This window comes from Conger conger, chromosome 8, assembly GCF_963514075.1.
Source record: "Conger conger chromosome 8, fConCon1.1, whole genome shotgun sequence".
Taxonomy (NCBI): domain Eukaryota; kingdom Metazoa; phylum Chordata; class Actinopteri; order Anguilliformes; family Congridae; genus Conger; species Conger conger.
The window spans coordinates 11,738,952-11,761,739 of NC_083767.1; the positions used below are offsets into that span (position 1 = coordinate 11,738,952).

A 22,788-nucleotide genomic window follows, 5' to 3' on the forward strand; every position below is an offset into this window, starting at 1 on the left:
GAAAGCCTTCAGGTTTTCATTCCTAGGCCTGTATTCAGTCAGAATTTGTCTTAAATATTTGATATATAAGTACTGTAAATGTAATTTACAATTTTTTATTTTTTTTGTGATTGCTGTCCTTACCAAACTGAAGAAATATAAACATTGTCATAAAGAAATCCTTGCTGTAAATTGTTATTGAGAACTTTTGACTGAATCCTAGCCATGGTCTCGCTAGCATTTTTGACAGATATTACTGTATACTACTGTGCATATATTATCCCAGGGCTGCATTATGCAATAGATGTTGATTCCCTTCTACCAGGAGTATATATTTTGGAATAGTTCTTGCGTGCATTTTGATACTTTCTCATAACCTACATTTCAGTAATTACTTGTAAGGTCTGAAAGGGTGTTTACTTGGATGAGAGCACATTAACATTGTCGAATGTCTGAGATTAGTGTGCCTGCATTGTATAGCAGTTAGAGATAATATTCCCTCAGAGCAACCATTCTCTAATGGATTTTCTTACATATTATAAAAATACACTTGCTGGATGACCTGGATGGGCTTTGACTCTGAACTGTGCCATTGCCGAAAAAATGGACACACATTACTGCCCTGAGATTTTATCAGAGAGCAGAATATTGCTGTAGCAAGCAGTTTCCAGGTTCTCAAACATATACAGCCTTAAGACAAAAGCCATGACATCAGTTGGATGAGTGCAGCTCCTGTAATGCCAAGAGGATTGACATTTTGGTCAAAATTTGCAAGAGCGAAACAAAAAACGACATGGAACGACACAACATAATCAAGCTAATACAGTTTAAGGGCCTCTAGAACTTATGGAGAAGGACAGAAACATCTGTTGTGACTATACCCAGGCAAAGGAGACTCAGATAAAATAATGAGGAGGGATCGACATCTGGGGGATGCTCTTTTGCCATCAGTCACACAGCAGGCCGAACGATGTTTAGAAATACCCAGAAGAGATGTTAAGAACAAATCCCCAGTGTTTTACAATACAAGTGTCCTATCATATCGCTGTCCCATTCTGACGCAAGTGCCTACTTCAAACAACACTTCTTCACAGCCTTGCAACTGCTTATTTTCAACATTCGGCATTTCCCAATTACACTTCAGTATGTTACAGATGAGTCACAAAGTGCAACATAATTGAATGGATTTCATGACATTTCCCTGCCAAAAGAAAGCCCATTTCGTCTCTAGGCTGACCCAGAAACATAAATGTGAATGTAGGGGTTCTAATCAGTGGAATTCACTGCCTGTTTTGTTTTGTCACAAGCCATGGAGAAAGAGAGCATGTTGTCACTCATTATCTCAACGCACGGGTGAGGAATGGTTCCCTACTGTTCTCAGTGTTCTGAATGGGATATGACTGCTGCAGCTGGTGCCTGTCTGGCTGGCCTCAAAGCACTTACCTCGTGTGTGCTAAGGCTTGCTCGGTTCCTCTCACAATGTGATGAAGTAACACTCATATTACAGGATCAACAGAACTGACCCGATACTGATCCCGGTGAAGAGTGGAAGGGAATATTCAACTGGGGTGAACAAATATGTGTATGTGCACATAAAAATAAAAATAAATGTTGGTCTAAATGATCAGCTAAATGAAAGGCCACAACATTAGTTTGCGGTCTTCAAGGCTTTTGAATTTTCTGTAACTGTATTACTAATTGAGCATATTGTCCATTTACCTGTTGAATACGTGATTTCATATGTGAAACAATTACCACAAATTATTTTGGATAATTCTAGCATTAGTCACCTGTTGAAAATTTCCTGAAAATTACCACATGGGTTTCTATTTAATCATTCAGCAAATCATCAACCACAGAAACACAATGTCCTCTTTTTCAGGTTCCCTTGAAGTGCTTATGTTAATTAAATGTGTAGCCTACGCACAAAGACCCTCTCCTATTTAAATTACCCATATCATTACCATTTCCAAGAGACGATGAGGAAAACACTGAAAGCACGACAAAGATCAAAGCAAAAGGACAGTTCTGTATCACATACACTGGTGAAAATAAGCCGCTCACACTGCATCTGGTTTTAAGCAAAAAATACAAAATGAATTTAAAACCTATTTCTCTCTCCCAACTGACAAACTGTATTCATTATAAAACCATATGTGTGCATCAGTGGCGGCTCCTGAGTTCAAACTCGAGGAGGTAGAAAATATCCCCTTAACTAATGATTGGTCTTGACCTGTTTTCAATCATTTTCCTTGATTAACAATGTGACGTGATTAACAAGTCACAAAGCGTTGGTACTATCAGATGTAGCCACTTTACTCAATTAGGTAAGACAGCAATAAAACTATTTTATTTGTGCACATTTCAATCGACGTTATTTAAAATTGTTGATACATTTAGCTACTCTTCGTTTTCCGCACTCAAACTGCGATAATATTAATGGAAAAGATGTATCTATCAATACGCAAATGTAGCCATTTAAACAATTGAGCTCAGGCTAGGTAGCCTTTATTGCAACCCAGTAGCCTACATTTTTCGTGTATGCTGTAAATACAACGTCGTCCCTATAAACTGAATTACATTACATTAAATTGAATGGATTAATCTCTCTAATATGGCGTGAAGAAAGAAGCTATGTGTTTACCAGCTAATTGATTATTCCCATTATTAAAAAAGTTGTTAATCAAGGAAAATGAAAACAGGTCAAGACCAATAATTCGTTTAAGGGGATATTTTCTGCCTCCTCGATTTTGAGCTCAGGAGCCGCATCTTCTGGATACCCAACATATGCTAATGTCCACTTAGGTCAATGTGTATCAGCATACAATATTATCAAAGAGGAAAGAACATAAATACAGTAGGGACAGCACTATAAGACCGAAAGGGTGCTATGACCATAGTCTTGTCGAATTATTTAGTCTACTTTTGGAAAATGCAGAACTGATTCCTGTGCTCACTGCCCAGGAAGGCCATAAGCATCACTGAACACATGAACAAAAGAAACACATCCCCTTCTAAGATCTTCTCACATCTGTAATGTATTTAATAACAACAATTTAACCCATTAAGGTGTAAGATCACAAAGATGTCATTATAATTATCACAAATATGTGACTCGTGCTATCATAAGCAGTCGTAAGTCATGATGGCCAATTTCACATAAATCGATGTTTATGTATTGGTTGTTTTAAGCTTTCATCTTCAAACTAACCTAAAATCAGCTTTCATAATCAGCATTCCCTAATGCACATACATTTTTTAAAATTATTATATAGGCCTAGTTTTTAAGCCTTTTATAGGATAGTTTTAAAGGGTTTATACATACGATTACAAGTTATAGCCCGAGTTTTGTTAGCCCAGTGTTGGTTGTCTCTCAGCCTCACATAACTCTCGCAACAAAACTTAGAAGCCGTTTTTCTCAACATGCACTCAAAATGAAATGGGACATAAGTCCTTTGCATTTTTAAAAACTTTCCAAAAAACCTACTGTCCTTTGTACATTGCCAATGCAGGTACTTCATCCAAGTCTACTAGATGGAAACAATCCTTGCCCAGAGAGATAGGAGATAAGTTTGTCCAGTAAAAACGTATTTCTCATCATTGCGGGCCTCAACAGAATACATCTGGCTTCAGACTCATCTTCTGTCAAGTGCAAAAACACAAGAAAGCAATTACAAGATCCTGTAATGTGCATTATTCTGGACAACTGGCGTCTCTGAGAACATTACCTTTTTATTACTGCCACCCAGTGGACAGTGAGATACTGCATATTGCTGTACAAATCAAAGGTACAATAGGTAATTTACTGTGGCAATTTCAACCAATTTTCAACCAATGAGCTTGAATTGCAGTCGGTCAGTCAACTGTATATTTTGAAACCAAAATTTAAAGGTCATTTCAGACTTCTAATGGTCAAGATAGGAAAAGCAACAACAAACACCTTCAATCCACAACACTGTTTATCCCTCACCCTTGTTTATCCCCCCCACGCCCAAGCCCACGCAATTGGCTGTGGCAATTAGAACCAGTTTTCAACCAATGAGCTTGACTTAATGTACAGCTATACAATGTTTTGGTACAGTGTCGGTCTGTATTCTGTTTATTTTGAAACCGGAATTTAAGGACTGTAGCCTAGTGGTTAAAGTACATGACTGGGACACGCAAGGTCGGTGGTTCTAATCCCAGTGTAGCCACAATAAGATCCGCACAGCCGTTGGGCGCTTGAGCAAGGCCCTTAACCCTACATTGCTCTAAGGGAGGATTGTCTCCTGCTTAGTCTAATCAACTGTAGGTCGCTCTGGATAAGAGTATCTGCCAAATAATGTATGTATGTAATGTAATGTAAGAACTAAACACAGGCAGAGGGTGAGTCAACATGTCAGTGAGCCTTTTTCAATGGTAGGAAGGGATTTACAATGGTCTTGTAACAATGTCTTAAAACAAAAATCCTACCTATTGCACCTTTAAGTTCTAGGCTTTGCCCTGTAGTCTAGCAGCATGTGATGAGTTCATGCATTATACCTGTTCTGATCAATTGCCACAAGTGATATTTATGAAGCAATTATTTCAACCATAATGAGTACAGGCTCAGAATTACATTTAAATCACCATTGTCACATCTACATCTGCATCTGCATGCCTGCAAGCCACTCAGAATGAGAAAAAAAAGTATGGTGTGCTAAACATTAAAGCAATTGTGACCTTGATTTTTCCAAGAAATGTTATTTTAATGTTTACATTAAGAAAATATATTTTACCAATCTGCTGGGGAAATACTGGGAGCCAAAATGTTCATGGCATTCAGATGCTACTCAATATTTAGGATTTAAAAGTCATTCTCGTAAAAAGAAAGAAACCAAAAAGACATCACACACAACTGGGTTGATGACCAGATCAGGCAATGGTTGTTCTGTGACGGCCAGACACATTGTGGAACGTCCTCCGAGTCCACGCCAATTTGTGGTCCAAATCTTTCCATTACAGCTGTCCATTAATCTTGCTGTAGAAATTCCAAAAGTGTTCCTGAATGTCCAAAAGTGTTCCTGAATGTTGTCCCTTGTTGAACTGAGCTTTCAGTTTTGCATCTTCAGTTTTTTATCCAGTTGCCATTGCGCTGCAATCCTTGTTCCGTAGATCACATATCCCCAGGATAGAAGTACGACTGCCAGGAGAATCTAAGAAAGAGAGCGCATATAGACTCAGATAATCGTTTTATTTATCGTTTTGACAAAACCTCAAAAAGAAGTTAAACCTGAGCGGGCAATATTCTGATAGTTTCTTAGCCAACTAAAGATAACCTTGGACTTGGACCAAGGACTATGCCTTGCGGAACATACACAAATGGTGAAAGTGGAGTTAGAGCTGGAACTTTTATAGGCTATAGTTATAGGCTACAAGAGCCGTGGATTAACTTTCTCCAAACAATCTGGTTTGTTATTAAATCCACCAGTGTAACTACTCTTTTCAAAAACATTTTTTTTTAGGTCATAAAAACTTAACAAACTAGCTAGTTCAAGCAGCTAATAGATTGAGCGGGCTACCTTTGCAAGACGCTGGCAGTAAAATACTCACCAGAGAATATATTCTGTCCAAAATTCGATCGCTTACATAAATCATGTTTAGCACCAACACAGCTTGCTACCCCCAGCTATATAACATCAGCTAAACGTGTAATCTCATCTCAAAATGCAGACACAAATGTGCGCTTTGAATTCATGATAACTATGACAACTGCTCAACAATATAAAAAAACAACTAATGGCGGAAGCGGAACATGGAACAGAATGACGTATCGCTTAACCCTGCACTAAATATTATAGCGCCACCATTCGCCAGGACATAGACAATGCGTGTTTACGACAAACTATATATCAGTATAGAAGTTATATCAAGCCGTATTACATTTCCGTAGAAAACACAACATTAAATGCCGTAATAACTATTAATATCCAGAATGCAATGATGTAATTGTTCCTCCAAACCGCCAGGCTACATGTAAAAAGGCAGGCCTCCAATATACCAGAATCCTTTGTTTAAGCATGCACTTTATGGTATTGTAGATATGGTATTACTCAGTGAGCTAGTTCTGTTATTTGCTAGCTAGTGTAAATTAGCATTACCGTGATGGTCAAAAGGAATCTTTCGCCTGTTTATTTCAGTTTATCGTCATGTTACGGGGCTTTTCATCAACAATTTTTTTTTGATGTTTTTGACCAACAAAGTAGAGCAAACACATGAATAGCCCCTGTTTTTCTGTCGCCTGGTCCAGGTAAGACGAATAGTCGGATAGCTAGCTAACGATAGTTAGGCTAGCTAAAGGCGAAACTAACTGAAGCTTGTTTTTCTGATTTAGCTGCTATGCTAGCTTAATTGTTATGGCTTGTCAGTAGGTAGTATTTTGTTTAAATTGGACAGTAGAACGTAAAGGTACAGCAAGGTTCGCCGTAACTCCTGTCTATGTGCGTTTATTTACGTGGCTAACTGTCAGTTGTACATGTTATGAGTTCTGTGTACTAACTTAAATTGATTTGTGTTTATTAGCTTGCTAACGTTAGCAAGGAACTATCAACGCTTCGTAGTCGGCCTTTGGTCGGTATGAATGTTATTTGTTGGCCACCGCTAAAAATGTGTGCACAAAGTGAATTGAAACTAAATACTTAACGCTAGCCACCCAAGTGATACCCACTACAGTTGATCATTTAGCTAGTATTTTGTCAAACTGATGTTAGTCCGAGAGCGCAATGAAATGTCATGTACGTTAATGTAAGCAAAACTAGAATGGTTCAGTGAGGACTACTGTAGCTAGCTAGATGTAACGTCAGATTTTGTATTGTTTTTTCCACAAGTATCAGTTGAGCACAAATAACGGAGAGCACAATTCGGTGGCTTAATTTTAATAAGCCAGCTATGGTCCTACAAAGGAGGAAAATTGTATATTTAAGTAGCGAACCACTTCTTTCAAGAACTGTTTTATAATTCATTTTACATCAAAAATGTAATCGGCTAAAAAAATATTAAGCATACTTGTAAGCTGAATTCTTGATTCACTGACATTGCAATTGGTATGTACATTAATTATTTGTTTGTCAACCTATAGAAGATGGCACCTACAAAGATGAAACTGCGGATGAGAAAGAAGGATGGCTCAAGCAAGGCGTTACAGAGCATGTCAGCGGAAGCCTCCCCTGACTCCAAATGCCCCATCTGCCTGGACCGATTCAACAACATGGCCTACCTGGACCGCTGCCTGCACAAGTTCTGCTTTCGATGCATCCACGAGTGGTCCAAGAACAAAGCCGAATGCCCTCTATGCAAGCAGCCCTTCAACTCCATCTTCCACACCATAAAGGCGGAGAATGACTTCAAGGAGTTTGTCCTGAGGACCTCGGAGAACGGGTCCTTCAGCAGCCCCGGGGCCCTCAGACTCCGCTACAGCACCACGCAGACGCGGGAGAGCAGGCAGTCTCCCGGAAGGACCTCCCCTCCCCCGGACAACGGGGTCATATTCGAAGGCCTGACGGGCTCTGCCCCCCTGCAGCAGGACCGGGGCATTCATCGAATGATGATGAGGCTGGCCACCAGAAGGCGGGCCCAGAGCAAGGGCCGGATGGTGCGTCACCTGCGGGAGCAGGAGATGGTGACGTTCCGCCGGGCGCTGTACCGCACCGGGGTGCGTGTGCGCAGCGTTCGAGACGGAGGCAGGCACAGGGACATTTCAGCCGCGTTCTTCCAGAGGAACCCGGCCTGCCTGCACCGGCTGGTCCCCTGGCTGAAGCGGGAGCTGACGGTGCTCTACGGCACCCACGGCTCCCTGGTGAACATCGTGCAGCACATCATCATGTCCCGTGTCACGCGCTACGACATGGACCAGCAGGCCATCCAGGACGAGCTGCGGCCCTTCCTGCTGACGCGCACCGACCACTTCCTGCACGAGCTGATCAGCTTTGCCCGCTCGCCCTTCAACATGGAGGTGTACGACCAGCACGCCGTCTACGACTGCCCCGCGCCCTCCTACGAGGAGGGCAGCAGCTCCGACTCCTCGGTCATCGCCATATCGGAGGATGAGGAGGCCGAGGCAGAGCTGGCCCGGCGACCCGTCTCAGCGACGGGCAGCGGCTTGAGCCAGGCGCCGTGGGACGACGAAACGCCGGGGCCGTCATACTCCACAGCGGAGCAGACGCTGTCGCCATCGCTGTCCCTCAGCGAGTCTGAGTCCGAAAGCGGCCGGTCGGCAGGGAGGGGGGCTGAGGCCCAGCAGGGCACCCTGGTGAAGGCTGACCAGGCCCCCAAGAAGGAGGACGCCTCCTCGGCCGAGGAAGACTGTGTCATCGTGGGCTACGTGAAGCCCATGGCGGAGCGGACTCCCGAGCTCGTGCAGCTCTCCTCCAACTCGGAGGAGTCTGCTCCCGAGGAGACGCCGAAGGACCCTGAGCCGCTTCAGCTCCTCCGCTTCCCCAGCCTCAGCCCGCCCTCGTCTGCAGGATCCCCGCCGCCCAAACGCAAGTCTCCGCGCGTGCAGGGCGAGGGCATGTCCGACGGGAGTGCCCAGCCAGCTGACGAAGGCCCGTTTGCTACGGAGGCGCACGACGGTGACTGCTACGCGGACGGAGATGCGGCCCTCGTGCCGACGGTCGGAAGCTGCTGGCGCGATGAGTGCGACCCCAAAAAGGACCACGGGAGTCATGGGAGACAGGAGCGGTCCGGGGACGCGGCGCTGAGCTGTTCCCTGCGGAGCCCCACCATATCGGTGCACAGCGACAGCCCGCTCTCCAGGGAACGGGTACGCTCACGGTCGGGTAGCAAGGACCTTCTGTCGTCCAGGGACAGGGCGCGGGAAAGGAGGCGGGAGAAAGACGCAGGCCAGCCCAGGCGCGGCCACACTAACGCGGCGTTTTCTTACCACTGGGAGTCCTACAGCCACTACAGCCGGGGGAGCGGGACCGGCGGGGTGCTGTACACTCAGAGCCGGGCCTTCCGCTCCCGCCTGTACACCAGCCCCGACCGCAGCTCCCGCTCACGCTCCCGCAGCCCCCGCCCAACCCGGCACCGCGGCCGGAGGAGGTCCCGCAGCCGCTCCAGCAGCAGCTCCTGCTCTGGCCCCCGCAGGGCCCGCCACGACAAGCCCGGCGGGAAGAGGAAGTACAAGACCCGCCACCTGGAGGAGACGGCCAAAGGGCGCGCCCAGAAAGCGCTGGCCGTTTCCGCCGCCGCTGCCCTCAAGGAACGACGGGGGAACGGCGAGAGGCGCCGCAGGAAGTCGCGGAAGAAGAGCAGGAGCCCCAGCGTGGAGATCGTCTACGAGGGCAGGGCCACGGGCGACGCCCGCAAGCACCCCAAGAAGAGGAGGAAACACAAAAAGAGGAGCAGGAGGCGCAAAAGTAGGGAGCTGCCGGAGTGCAGGTCCCCCACCGTCATCACCATCGACAGCGACAGCACCGTGGACATCAGCGACCTAGTCGTAGACGTCTCGGGCCAGACCGTCGACGCCGCTGAGCACACGTGCCCCGTCGGCAGCGAAAACGAAGTCTCCGCCACCATCGGACCTCTCTCTGACGCAAACCTGCTGGAGTCTATCCTCCAGGACCTGCAACAGCACATCCTGCCTGTAGATCAGGACAGCACTGCCAGCGTTAGCAACACGGAAGCGGCCGCTGCTGAACTTTCTTTCGACAGCGATAAGTGCAACATGCTACACGGCGAGAACAAACATTACGCTCTCTCGTCCGACGACGAGGCGAGCGGCGCTAGCCCTGTAATAACTATCGAAAGCCATTTTATTGAACCGATGGGTCTGGAAGAGGCGCCGGACACCAACGCAGTCTGCCGCTCTGATTGAGACTCAGAAAAGTGCAATATACAAAACCAGTTTTTCAATGTACCAAACCATAAATTAGGGCAAGAATTTAAAACTTACAGGACAGACATTTACAATACATTTGTTGGAGGTGTGTTTTGTGGAAGTGTGGTTACATTCTGCAATTTAAAGATAACGACGCTGTACTTATAAACATCAGCATTTTGTAAGCGACTATGCCCTTCCTAAATGGCAAGCTTCCGATTCTTTCTTACTCAGCACTGTTCAACGTCCACTGTCACATTTTAATATTTCCAAATACTTGCTGATTTTACTAACCATTCCAGTCACTTTTAGAAGTTGTTGATTTGCTGTATTACTCAGGGAAAAAAGATTGCTGCCTCGCATTAATACCACTCGGCTGAAACAACACACCATACCTGTCGATGAAATCCTGGTTTTTGTCATATGACTTGCTGACTTAACCTTTGAAAATGTAAATGTATTTTTCACATGTTACTGGACATTTCTGAATAAAGCAGTTTTGTGTTGCCATTGCTTATGGTAGGTAATACAGGTTTATTGGTTATATTTACCTAACATTGACTTTGTATCGTCATGGCTTCAGTAGAAAATTATACTAGCACCAGTTTCTCAGTTGTGGTGTAAATCAAAAAGCATTAATTCTCTCCTCGACCATGTATCTGGCATCTTGTTGGAACTGGTAACTATTGCCAGATTTTTTTCATGATTGTATTGGAGTCCGCACAGCAGTCATCTGAAAACCGAAGAAACCAAACCTAGGATAAACGGTACTGAGTGAATGGGCTGGCTGCCGAGTGTTGGCCAACCTTGCAAGAAGTTACTGCAGCTACTGCGAAGTAATACTGTAGTTCAACTGAAGTAGACCTACGGATCTGTTTAGATTCACTACAGTAGAGTTTTACTTCATCAGTAGCCTACTGGATACTCAAGTGGTGAAACTGCATCCTAATGTAACTGCAGTAATGTTATAAAAATTATATATATACAAAAATAGTAAAGTATTACATAATTTCGTAATACTACCGTTGAGCTTATTTTTTTGTAAGGCCAGTGAGCTTTAGATGGGATATTTGCACATTTGCGAGCAAATGTGTACTTTATATTATTTTGCGATTATATATTTGGAAATATTATTCCATACTGACGTAAGGCAGGTTACACTAGAGCTGGGGTCTGACATGGCCTGTCCATTCTGTATGGATATTATTATTCACTTAAAGTGCGCCATTAAACGGTCATGAACTGCATTGCTAGTTCATTTGATTATTTTGAACACTCAGCAGTTTGAAGCAGCCAAATAAAAAGTAGGCATACGCAATAATTTTCAGTTTCATGTTGTGTTGGAACATATAGCAATACACACGTTTTGACATTGTTGTAATACATTCTTCAGCGAATACGTGGTATTAAGACGCCCTGGAGTCCAATAGTCCAAAGAATGTAAGCGTGTTACTTGAGTTGTCATGCATTGTACAGAAATAAGTTTAGTCTTCAAAAGCAACAAGTCATCTCCTCAGTATTAGGCGGACACAATATAAACGTTACAGCAGATACACGCGTGTCCGTACCATATGATAGCATAATGGTGAAAGCATATACTGCTATAAACTTGCTATAAAATTGTCGTACAGCCTACACCTACAAATGACCTACTTTGAATGATACGACGTAGGAATACTGATCGGACGACATGCAAAAAACAAACAACTTCGGCCAACAACGTAGTTCTATGTCTACAGATACCACACAACGCAGTATATCCAAAGTAAATGTAATACAGATAATACCGATCATTGTAGTTGAAACCGATGATTTGAGAACAAATAGCGTTACGCATATTTTGTAAGGCTTCCCCCAGAGAGAACGTAAGTTTCGATTTTGGAGATCTACTTTCGTTTCCTAGCCTGCTTTCTATCCTCTGGATGAAATGCAACAAAAGAGGCGATCCACATAAGACAGGTTCAGTAGACAGAACCCCCAGTCAGCTTGAAGACCTTTATCTAAACTTAAATTACTCTACAAAATGTACGAGGAGGAGAAGGAACAGCTGAAGCGGGTTAAGGACTACATAGTACAAATACTTCGTCCTTCTTACATCAAAGGTTTTATGTCCGCATACTTGGAAACAGGTTTGTTTGTTTATTTACTTATTGGGCTTAAAAGAGCAACACCACAGACAATATTAATGATTGCATGAAAGGCTATATCGGACAAACGTGCACAGTTTGACCACCAAGCACAGAAGTGTGAAATTAATCAGGCTATTGAGTATTCTACGGAGAGGTGATATGACTGCAGTAAAGTAAGTCCAGTAGGGTATTTGTTACGTCACGCCTCGAAGATACAAGGGTGAGCCAATTCTTTATTCATTTATTGTACAGTAGCATCATTAAAAATGCAATATGGATTAGGCTGTCTTTCTAAGGCATGCACGACATATTGTTGAATAGGAGGCATAAAATATGTCGAGTCATACAAGATATCTTACATTCAGCTACATTCATTTTCCACCAGGGGGCACCCATTGACTTGCTGGTGACATATTCAAAATCACAAAACTTAATTAAAAAAAGTGAATTGCTGAGTTTACCGTCCTCTGCTCTTCACCAGAGATCATGGAGAGAATCCTTTCAGAAGAGAACACCTCCGTCACATCCGCGGCTGAAATGCTTTTTCAAAGTATATTGAACCTGGAGGAGAGAGGCTGGTTTCAAGCTTTTTTGGATGAACTGCAAGAAAAAAGTTCGTTACAACAGAGAATAAAAGCAAAGAACTTTGCTGAAACAGTTTGAACCATAACAATGTCAATGCATATAATTAAAGTAGCCTACATTTATTATTATTATTATTATTATTATTATTATTATTATTATTATTATTATGTATTCATGCTACTACTCATTTTCCCTTAATATACATCATGAAGTAGGTGTTGGATGAGCAGCCTATGACTTGTCTGATTAACTTGTTTTCCAGGATACACAGGACTTTGTGAAGCTATTAAGGAATGGGATTTTCAAAAGCTTGAACAAATGAGAGCTCACAAGGCTCTTCTGCGCCATATTGAAGCGTCCTTCACCAAACAAATAAAGCCAATGGAGATTGTTAGGTACATGTCTGAATGCATTTTTACCAAGGATCGTGAAGAAATAACAGCAGTAAGTATACATTTTTTTGTTGTTGTATTTTTCAGTAGTCCTCCTGCAAACATCTTTATATCATATAGGCTATAATGTGTTTGTAGGGCTTAGTATTGTTCCGCAAATATTGGACGTATAGCTAATAATAATAGTAATAATACTACTACTACTACTACTACTAATAATAATAATAATAATAATAATAATAATAATAACAACTGTAGTCTGCTTCATGGTATTCCACCTTTTCAGTATACACTTTATCCATATGGGGCTCTTAAAAGAGATGAAGCTGAGCCTTGCAGGGGTAGTGTGCAAGAGAGGAGAGCATTGCATCACCAGACTCACACATGCACGCACACAGACACACATGCACATATGCATGCATGCACACACTCATGCACACACGTGCGCCCAAAAAAACACATTAGGACTCAATCAACTGAAAGAAACATTGCCAGGATCATATGGTAGCACATTTTATGAGCGATAGTTAACTTTCTGCCTGATCTGTGGGAGGAAATTAGAACACCCCATTGTCCCACACAGTAACATAGTATACCAGTGTGTGTAGTCTTGTCTCCATGTTATTTTAGCCTTTCAGCGAATAGTACCCACCCAGCCCCTATGCCCACTGAATTTCAGGTGATATCCATCCCAGCAGGACTGACTCGCTGCACTGATGTACCTATTTGGGCAGTTCCTGTGATCGGCATTCAGGCCAAATTTTGTGTGATGTTTTCAAATCTTAGCTGATCACTCCCATGATGTGGAAGTCTGATGAAGTCATATTGCCCTTTCAGTCCCAAACTTGTTTTGTTGTGGCTGCTTACGTCTTTCTGAAGGATTTTGTTAAAAAAATGTGTGATTAGCAATGTTTACATTTAATTATCAATTGAATAATTATGTTTAAATGAAACAGTGCAATCATCATCTACAAGACTGCCAATGAATCTGTAAACTTTAGTTCAGAACCCATAAATATTATAATATAACTGTAAACATTTTTTTCCCTAGATCACTGAACAAAAAGGTCAAATTGCAGGGGCAGAAAAACTGACGGAATGTTTGAAAAGGTCAGACAAACCCAACTGGTTCAAACTCCTGAAGTTGGCCCTGGAACACTATGAATTTACTAATGCCCTGCGGTTACTGGATCCAAATACAGGCACAGTATCAGTTCCGCGTTTCTTTCTCAACATTTTCAGTTCTCACTCTCTGTAAAATGTGCAGAGCTGAAGTACTGTCGAAGCTTTTTGAAGGCAGGGAAGCCCTTAGGTTTATGCTGCCATCAAGGAGGTCTTTAAATCAATGAGGCTTGAAAATGAGCCAGATTTCTGGGATGTCTTATCCAGTCTTTTACTGTGTGTGCTTTTATATGTTGTGTTCATTACTGTGCAATACATTTCGTTTTGTATGTATGTCATTCCATTGCTACATTTGTAAGTTCCTTTGGGAAAAGCAAAGATATTTTAATGTAATAATTGAACATACTTATTATAAACATTGTCTGAGGACTGCGGTTCTATTTTCTTTTAGATATTTAGATAATGCCTTCCAATGAAATCAGATTGTATTCTGTTCTCACTTTCTAGTTCCTTTTTCAGAATACTGAGAATAGTAATGAAGATAGCCGTTTGTACATACATATTCACATTTCTTTCCTTCCTTATAGGCCATGAAGGGTACCAAAATACTGGTAAAGAAGTAGAAGACGGGGAAGCAAATGATGAAACTACAACGTTCCGAATTGAGTACAGGGAAGAGGCTTGTGCTAATGATTTGGTGGGGAGTGTTAATCAGATGAACCTTACTGAGAACCAAGATGGAGTAGCAGGTGATAAGTGAATTTTCTCCTTAATATTGGAAAGTAATATAGCCAAAGATTGAGACTGAAAATATTAAGCTGTGTGAGCTAATATTTTTCAGCTAATATTACAGTTTATGTTCCCTGCAGGTGCCAGTGCTTGGGCGGAGCCTTGTAAAATCTCTGGAGAACGAAAGCTGAGAGCCTATCAGAGAGAGCTGGCAATACCTGTCTTTGATGGGAAAAACACCATCGTCTGTGCTCCCACAGGTACTGAATTTGAAACAATCCTGAAATTGTACTGTCAATGTAAATTTTCATTGCTAAGTTCAACTTAATTGTAGCTACAAGTATCTCTTTGTTATTGGAATGACACATATGCTACTGTGATTCCTTTAGGCCAAGCTCCTAACATAATGTGTTTTAATTCAAGATTTGTGTTAGTATATTTAACACAGAAAAGTAAGATATTTTATTTCTGAAACACGTGTATTCCTTTTTACTCATTCTGTTAGGCAGTGGAAAGACCATTGTTGCCCTGGCTATATGTGAACACCACCTGGAAACTAAAGCTAACGCGAGCCCCAAGATTGTCTTCATGGCTACCAAAGTGGATGTGTATGAACAGCAGTATAAATTGTTCAAGGATCACTTTAATAGCATAAATCAAGAAGTCAGGTTAGTTTGTTTTCTTCTTATTCTTTATAAAGACATGAATTTGGAAGCCATTTTGAGATTCAAAGGGATACATGGAAATTGGGGCTACATTTTTTTTACCACTGGCATCAAGCTTATTGAAATAGTCAACTAGTTTAATAAGCTTGCCATAATGTGCTTAACACCATAGTGTTAAAAGTATGGCAGCGTTGTTTCTTGGGTTTTGAAACCAATGTATTTAAATATGTTTTCTATCGAGGAGGAATAGATACTTTGAAAAGTGTTTAATCCCATTCAGTCTCCCCGTGTAATCCATTGCCCTGTCCAGATGCATTTTACTGTATCTTCAGGATTACAGGTCTCTGTGGGGACATGGGCGAACAGATAATATCCATGGACATTATCGCAGAAAACAACGACATCATCATTCTGACGCCCCAGATCCTGGTGAATGCCCTAACCCAGAAGGACCTGCCCTCACTCTCCGTCTTCACTCTGCTCATTTTTGACGAGTGTCACAATGCCACCGGAAAGCATCCCTACAAAATTCTCATGAATAGCTACCTAGACACCAAACTCAGTGAAAGGAATGAGCCATTGCCTCAGGTAGGTTATACTTTCAGGAAGTTGTCCTAACTCTCTGTGTAGTATATGAATGTAGTAGACCTTTCGTTATCTCACAAAATGAGGCAGACATTCAAGGTCTATTGACATTCCTTTTAAAATAACTTTTAACCATGTAGAAAAAAAAAACCTGTCTTAAAAACAAGTATTTGTTAAATTGCATTGACTTGGTTTTAGTGTGGTGACCTTTTCTTATTTCTTATTGAAATGCCTTATCCAGTCAAGCACCTAAAGACAGTAGTAGTGATAATGTATGGTGTGTTTGGTATTCATCCTCACCTGATCAGATTGTGGGGCTGACGGCATCTGTGGGGGTCGGGACTTTCAAGAACAGAGCTGAATCGGAGATGAATATCTGTCAGCTGTGTTCAAACCTGGATGCAAGAATCATCTCAACTGTCAAAAACCAAAAGGAGGAGCTCAAGTCCTTTGTACATATGCCAGAAAAAGGTTAACTCAACACCTAATATGTCTGTGTGTACGTGCATGTATCCCAATATATTAATTTAGGTATGTGAGCGAATGTGTGTGTGTCCAAACACACACATAGATGATGAGAGGAAATTATCAGAGCAGCTGAGAGAGCTGGAATTATGCAAGCAAGCAGTAATATTGAAATATATTTTTCTTCAAAGATTTCTTTGAGGTGGAGAAAAGATCAGGCGATCCATTCATTGGCATCATCCATAACATCATGTCCAGAATTGAAGAACTGGCCAAGACCGTGTACAACATTGGTAAAAATCCTCATTTTACCCTCTGCAACTGGAAAGTTTCCTGACAGTGACTCTTGCTTGCCCTGTTCTCACTGGAAAATAACAGTGTGGCCTTTCTCCCTTCAGAGTCTCTGTCCCACATTGAGAACCGTGAATACGGCACACAGAAATACGAGCAGTGGATTATTGAGGTGCAGAACAGATGCAGAGTCCTGCAGCTGGAAGACAAAGAGGAGGAGAGCCGGGTGTGCAGAGCCCTTTTCAATTACACAGAGTACCTGAGGGTAAACATACTTCCCACTCTAAACCTCGCACACCAGACCATCATGCCACTGTAATTACAGACACTGTTACACTGTTCCACCTGTGCAGTTTAATGTGTCATTCTGCATCTCTTAACAGAAATACAATGACGCACTCATTATCAATGAGGATGCTAGGCCCAAGGACGCCTTGGTTTACTTGGAGGCCTTTTTTGATCAAGTGAGACAGGCTGGGTTTGATGAAACTGAACAAAAACTGACTGCGTTTTTCGACTGTAAGTTTCCCGTGCATTCAAATGTGTGTAGAGGTTGCTTTTATCTGTGGCTGAGATTGTTCTATTTTAACAATCCCTGTACTTCTTGTACTGTACACAGCAAAATAGTTAGTGCAAACTTAACTGATTCTACACTGATAGAATGCCTCTTGTGAATTTGCTTAAACTCAATTGAATTAACACTGAATGTTTTCCTGTGTATTCAGAAGTTGTAGGATAAAGGCTATTGAACACTTCCTTCATCTACAATACAAGCCCAGCTGTCTCCATCACCTAGGGTGTACGGCAGCCATCTTCCCTGATCTTACTCCCAGTGCTCTGTGTTCCAGCTCAGCACCCTCACCTCGTCCAGCTGTCCGAGCAAGGACAGCAGAACCCCAAACTGGAGCAGCTGAAGTATATTCTGGATGAGGAGTACAGGAACAACGACCAGACCCGCACTGTGCTGTTCGTTAGGACCAGGGCACTGGCTGAGGTAAGTCACATCCATCAATAGACTGGTGAGGTATGGCCATTTTGTGCCCTTTCCAAATCACTCCTACCCCAGTGAACATTTTTGTGGGGGAAAGTCGGTGCAAAGCCGTCTAGGCACTGGTTGAAAGTTTTATAGGCGACCAGGATGTAGCCAGGGTATGACATGAGCTTTATTCGGGTATGGGGTAAACCTTGTTTGTTTATTTTAAAATGCATTTCAACCTAGAATTAAATTCTATAGATATGAAATTGAACTTAGTTAAATATTTATATCATTCATGCAGCAATCAAGCTATTAATCACAATATGTGTCTGGGGAACTGGGCGTCTATGGATATTATGTTTATTACAGTTAATTTCTTATCAAAAACTGATAGCTGAAGCTTTCTTGTTACTTATTTAGCCTGTCTGTTATGTTGTACTATACCATATATTCTTAAATTAACCCTTAAAAATATGTCTTCATACAGGCAATGAAAAACTGGATCGAGGAAACGGACACATTGAAGTTCTTAAAGCCAGGAGTGTTGATAGGCAGGGCACGGAAGTCTAACCAGATAGGTTCAGGTTGGCAGCCACCCTATCTAAACAGTGCAAGACATTAAGAATAGTGATGCATTAACTTATAGTTTCCTGGAGAAAGTCATGAAATATTTGAATAGGAATTGCATGTTGTTTGCCTGGAAGTACAAGGCATATACAATAAACCTCACCGGGCTGATTTTAAAACAGTTGGCTTGTCTAGTGAGCATGCTGTAACACAGTTATCAATATAAAATGTAATACATCAGCCACTTATTGATAACTTTAGTTTTGTAATCTTATCTACTAGATGATACAATATCATGTATGTATTATGATATTATGCTATCAGCTCTTATCTGACTGAAGTGTAGTATTTCTCACATATGTATTTTGTTTTGTAGGAATGACGCTGACTTCCAAGAAAGGGGTTCTGGAATCCTTTAAAACCTCGGACCAGAGTAAGATACTGATTGCCACTTCTGTGGCAGATGAAGGGATTGACATTCCGATGTGCAACCTTGTGCTGATGTACGAGTACGTCGGTAATGTGGTAAAGATGATCCAAGTAAGAGGTAAGGTTAAACCTACACAATAATGTTGCTCAACACTTATTCATTCAAGTGGATAGTTATATTATATTATATTATATTATATTATATTATATTATATTATATGTATATTGTGGAATTGTTCCCAGTTACTGTATATTCTCAGGTTTGTGATACACATTTCTGGTAAGATATTTAAAGATGAAAAAAGTGAGTATTAATCTATACTTTCATGTTCAAGGTCGTGGACGGGCGGAGGGCAGCAAGTGTTTCCTGATATCCGACAGGAAGGAGCGTATCGTCAAAGAAAAGCTAAACATGCAGCGTGAAAAGATAGTGGAGGAAGCTATTGCAAATTTGCAGGAATCCAGGGAAACTATGGAAGCTAAGGTATCAGTATTCAAATGTCTCGTATTGCACATATAGTACAGTGTATAGAGGAGTAGCCCACTGTCTCAAATAATCGAAAATTCCTCTGTTTGTTAGATTGACATCTTACAGAGAGAAGACAAGAGGGTACGTGACCACAAGAACTCAGTGCCAGAGAGACCCAGGACTGCTGGCAGCTTCGAACTTCTCTGTGCAAAATGCAAGAGATTTGCTTGTTTCTCCGACGACGTGAGGGTGAAGGTGTGGTTCATCTCGCATAGAATTTCCATTGACAGCAATACAGTGTCTAGCTTTTTTTTTTGTTAGAATTCACATATTTTGAATTTTGTCATTAACAAGAATATCAAATAAAACCATGCAGTTGACAGTTTTGAGGAAGTTACTTTAAAAATAGTATTAGTTATTACCTTCAGTTATAAGTAATGTTACTTTTACAGTATTACTTTCTTTATTACTTTCACAATGATTTTGTCATCACCACCACACATCAATAACCAGGTAACTTATCGACCATAGGCTTGATTTATACTTTGTATGATGAATGTTGTCAGGCACTAAGACGATTGTTGTGTGTGATGTCACATTCACTGTGCACTGAGCAGGAATGTAATCTTCTAGCTTAATGGTAGCATGTACCATCTCTAAATTATTTAGATTATTTTCTTATTGCCTGGATACTGGATGCACATTTGGTGCACACAAATTGGTTAGATAAATTAGAAGAAAAACCCCAATAAAATCAGATTTTGAAGGTAAAGTAATGCCTTACTTGCTGTAGTAACTGTAATAATATTACCAGGTTTTTATAAAGTATATATGTGCAATTCTTTTCATTTTTTAGACCAGTCAAGTTAAACACTGTATTACTTCCAAGCGTGGTACTAGTTACAGAGTGCATGCCGCTGTTTTGACATAATTACAGGCATTGCATTTCATGCTTGTTAATCGCAAAATAAGCATTTGCTTATGAATTGGGTTATTGGCTTGGAAGCAGTGCTGTAGAGCATTCAGTCAGTTGGTTGCCAGGTCATTAACCAGATCAATGTATTTATCTTAGGATACACATCACATTGTTGTGGACAGAACCATTTTCGACCGCTGTGACATCAAGCCCCACAAGAATCCGAAACGATTTGGGCAATTTGAGGAAAAGATGAAACTGTTTTGCAAGCACTGTCCTTCTTTTGACTGGGGGATCACTGCGTCATACATGGAAATAGAAGACCTGCCTCTGATCAAAATTAGGAGCTTCGTTGTCCAGAACTGCGAGACCAAGAAACAGAGGACTTTCAGGAGGTGGAAAGATGTCACATTTCCTCTGAGGCAGTTTGACCTAGCAGATATACAGCCCAGTTCCTAATCTCAATATGACCAACAAGTCATGGTTTAGTCTCCTCCTTGTGTGAGCCCGTGTGATCCATAGTATTCTCAACTGAATGGTACCTGACTGAACAAGTAGAATGCTAGCCTACATTTCTGAATATGCTGTCCTTAGTCCTTAGTATGATATATTATATTTTCCTGAAACTTTCTGCTCATCAGAAGATACAAGTCGAGAACCCCGTTCAAATCCATTGGCGCAACAAATGCTAATGATGACGTGTGTCCTCCTTATGCCAGGAAATGAACTTTACTTCATTCTATTATGGTATATATTATGGTACATATACTTGGGATTATATGTTTTATGTTTGGAGTTTAAAGGCAACTTTTCTCAACAGCTCATAACAATTGTTCATTGGCACATTGTATAGTTCTCATGAACACTCCAGTTGCTATGTACTGTACATCATATTTTGGGATCTTCAAAGTGTTCTAAAACTGATTTTGCCAGACAAAGGTCTGGTCTTTTGGGTCATCGTTTTTTTAATTTTTTTATGTGCATTGTCTTACGTGTGAGTGTATTTAATTCAGAGAAAAACTAATTTACAGTGGCACAATGAGAATAGAACAATACAATAAATACACTACACTACAATTAAAATTGAGAAAACAAGATAGACCTGTCCAGGAAAAATACATTGTATCAGCTTTTTTATAAAACAATTCTGTATTTTAATCTTTCTCATAATTGGACCTGCTGTCTTTAATTTGTAACTCCATTACTCAATAAAGGCTTTTAATAATTACTATGTTTAATTCCTTCTGTACCTGAAATATTGCATCGGCTATTCTCTGTATATATCTCTATAAAACACTGTAAAGAGATGCCTATAAGATTATTTTCTATAAAATCTGATAGTACAGATAAAGTATGTTAAGATCTGTTGTACTGTATATATACAATTGTATTATCTATTGTTTTTGAGGAAGTTATTTAAGTGGTAAACAGACCATTTTCACCCATGTTCTTATTTCATGGGTGTATTCACACCAGAGGTGATGAGTACACTTATATTCCATAACCTGTATCACTGCATCTGTCTGGATTGTCACTGTGTTAACCCACTGTAGGCAAGTGTCAGTAATTTGCACATAGTGCAGCTGGGCTTAGTTTCTCAAGCATGGCTGGAGCATACCAGAATCTGCAATTTTTTAAAAGGGGCTGAATTCAGGAGAAACTGAGCATGGTTAACACATTGAAATAAAACTAAATATAATGGTAAAATATATATAATTGATGTTCATTGGTGCCTGCAGGGGGCAGTGCTCCCTCTGCACGAAGCATAGAGTCAATAACCGTGTTAAGATCTCTGCTGTAATAAACTAAAACATCACTGCATGAGATAGATGCTAAACTGACCCACTTTATAATACATGCAATGACACTTTTAACAAAAAGGGGAGAAAGATCTCTGTATTCATGCTATTTCACCTTAAATTTCTTGAAACATTTTATATAAATGAATTGCATTCTTAATTGTGTTAAAATGTTATAATTCATCTGAATTATTTGAGTGATGCAGGTCAGCATAGAAAGTTTGTTACTACTACTACTACTACTACTACTACTACTACTAGTACTAATAATAATAATAATAATAATAATAATAATAATAATAAAAAGTAGAAATAAGTAAGAAAGGTAAATCTGCTGCATTAAATATAACAATGACATCACAACCTTTACCTTAAATATATTTAATTTCACATACTGCAAATTTAACTCACTCTATATGAAAATCACTTCCTGTAGACTGCTCATAGCTGGCAGATGGGGCAGCCTGTTTATACTTTAGTTTGTGATTTTTGTGAGGACTTATATAATAGCAATCAGAATGACTCCCTGAAGAGGGCTAGAGGAGGAAATGTGAAATATTGAAAACACCCTAGATTCTATTCTGATGCTCTTCTGTCAGGAAACCCAGAAGGCATACTGTAAAGCATGTGGAAGCAAGCAAACACTGACATTATAGCAACTTCTTCAAACGCAATTATGAAATGATGTGTTTTGTCTTATATAGAGTACCAGTAAGACATATTTAAACACCTGTTGGATGGCCATGCTTTACTGTTCAGCTTGTCTATAGAGCTTTTATAAACTGTGCTTGTAAATGTAGTAGTATATCCACTACAATTACTTAAAAAAAAAAAAACTTTGTTAATAAAATT

General features: G+C 40.9%; 2 protein-coding genes and 1 long non-coding RNA gene across 3 annotated transcripts; 2 read left to right on the plus strand and 1 right to left on the minus strand.

Annotated features, from left to right (window-relative positions):
- Positions 1-4,681: 4,681 nt before the first annotated feature.
- LOC133135916 (uncharacterized) lies at positions 4,682-5,947 on the minus strand. The gene is made up of 2 exons (XR_009709456.1): positions 5,551-5,947; positions 4,682-5,153 (listed from the first exon to the last, which is right to left on the minus strand). It is a non-coding gene; the product is annotated as an uncharacterized LOC133135916 (long non-coding RNA).
- Positions 5,948-6,051: 104 nt separating this feature from the next.
- Positions 6,052-10,344, plus strand: LOC133135905 (E3 ubiquitin-protein ligase Topors-like). Its single transcript, XM_061253247.1, has 2 exons — positions 6,052-6,247; positions 7,076-10,344. The coding sequence occupies exon 2, from the start codon at positions 7,079-7,081 to the stop codon at positions 9,812-9,814; it is 2,736 nt and encodes a 911-aa protein (XP_061109231.1). The 5' UTR covers positions 6,052-6,247; positions 7,076-7,078; the 3' UTR covers positions 9,815-10,344.
- A 1,401-nt stretch (positions 10,345-11,745) lies between these two features.
- On the plus strand, positions 11,746-21,365 carry rigi (RNA sensor RIG-I). The gene is made up of 18 exons (XM_061253246.1): positions 11,746-11,946; positions 12,428-12,559; positions 12,794-12,975; positions 13,975-14,125; positions 14,633-14,794; positions 14,915-15,034; positions 15,280-15,442; positions 15,772-16,027; positions 16,333-16,495; positions 16,681-16,782; positions 16,888-17,045; positions 17,164-17,299; positions 17,629-17,774; positions 18,244-18,340; positions 18,700-18,870; positions 19,088-19,236; positions 19,333-19,476; positions 20,294-21,365. The coding sequence occupies exons 1-18, from the start codon at positions 11,841-11,843 to the stop codon at positions 20,594-20,596; spliced, it is 2,841 nt and encodes a 946-aa protein (XP_061109230.1). The 5' UTR covers positions 11,746-11,840; the 3' UTR covers positions 20,597-21,365.
- Positions 21,366-22,788: the final 1,423 nt, after the last annotated feature.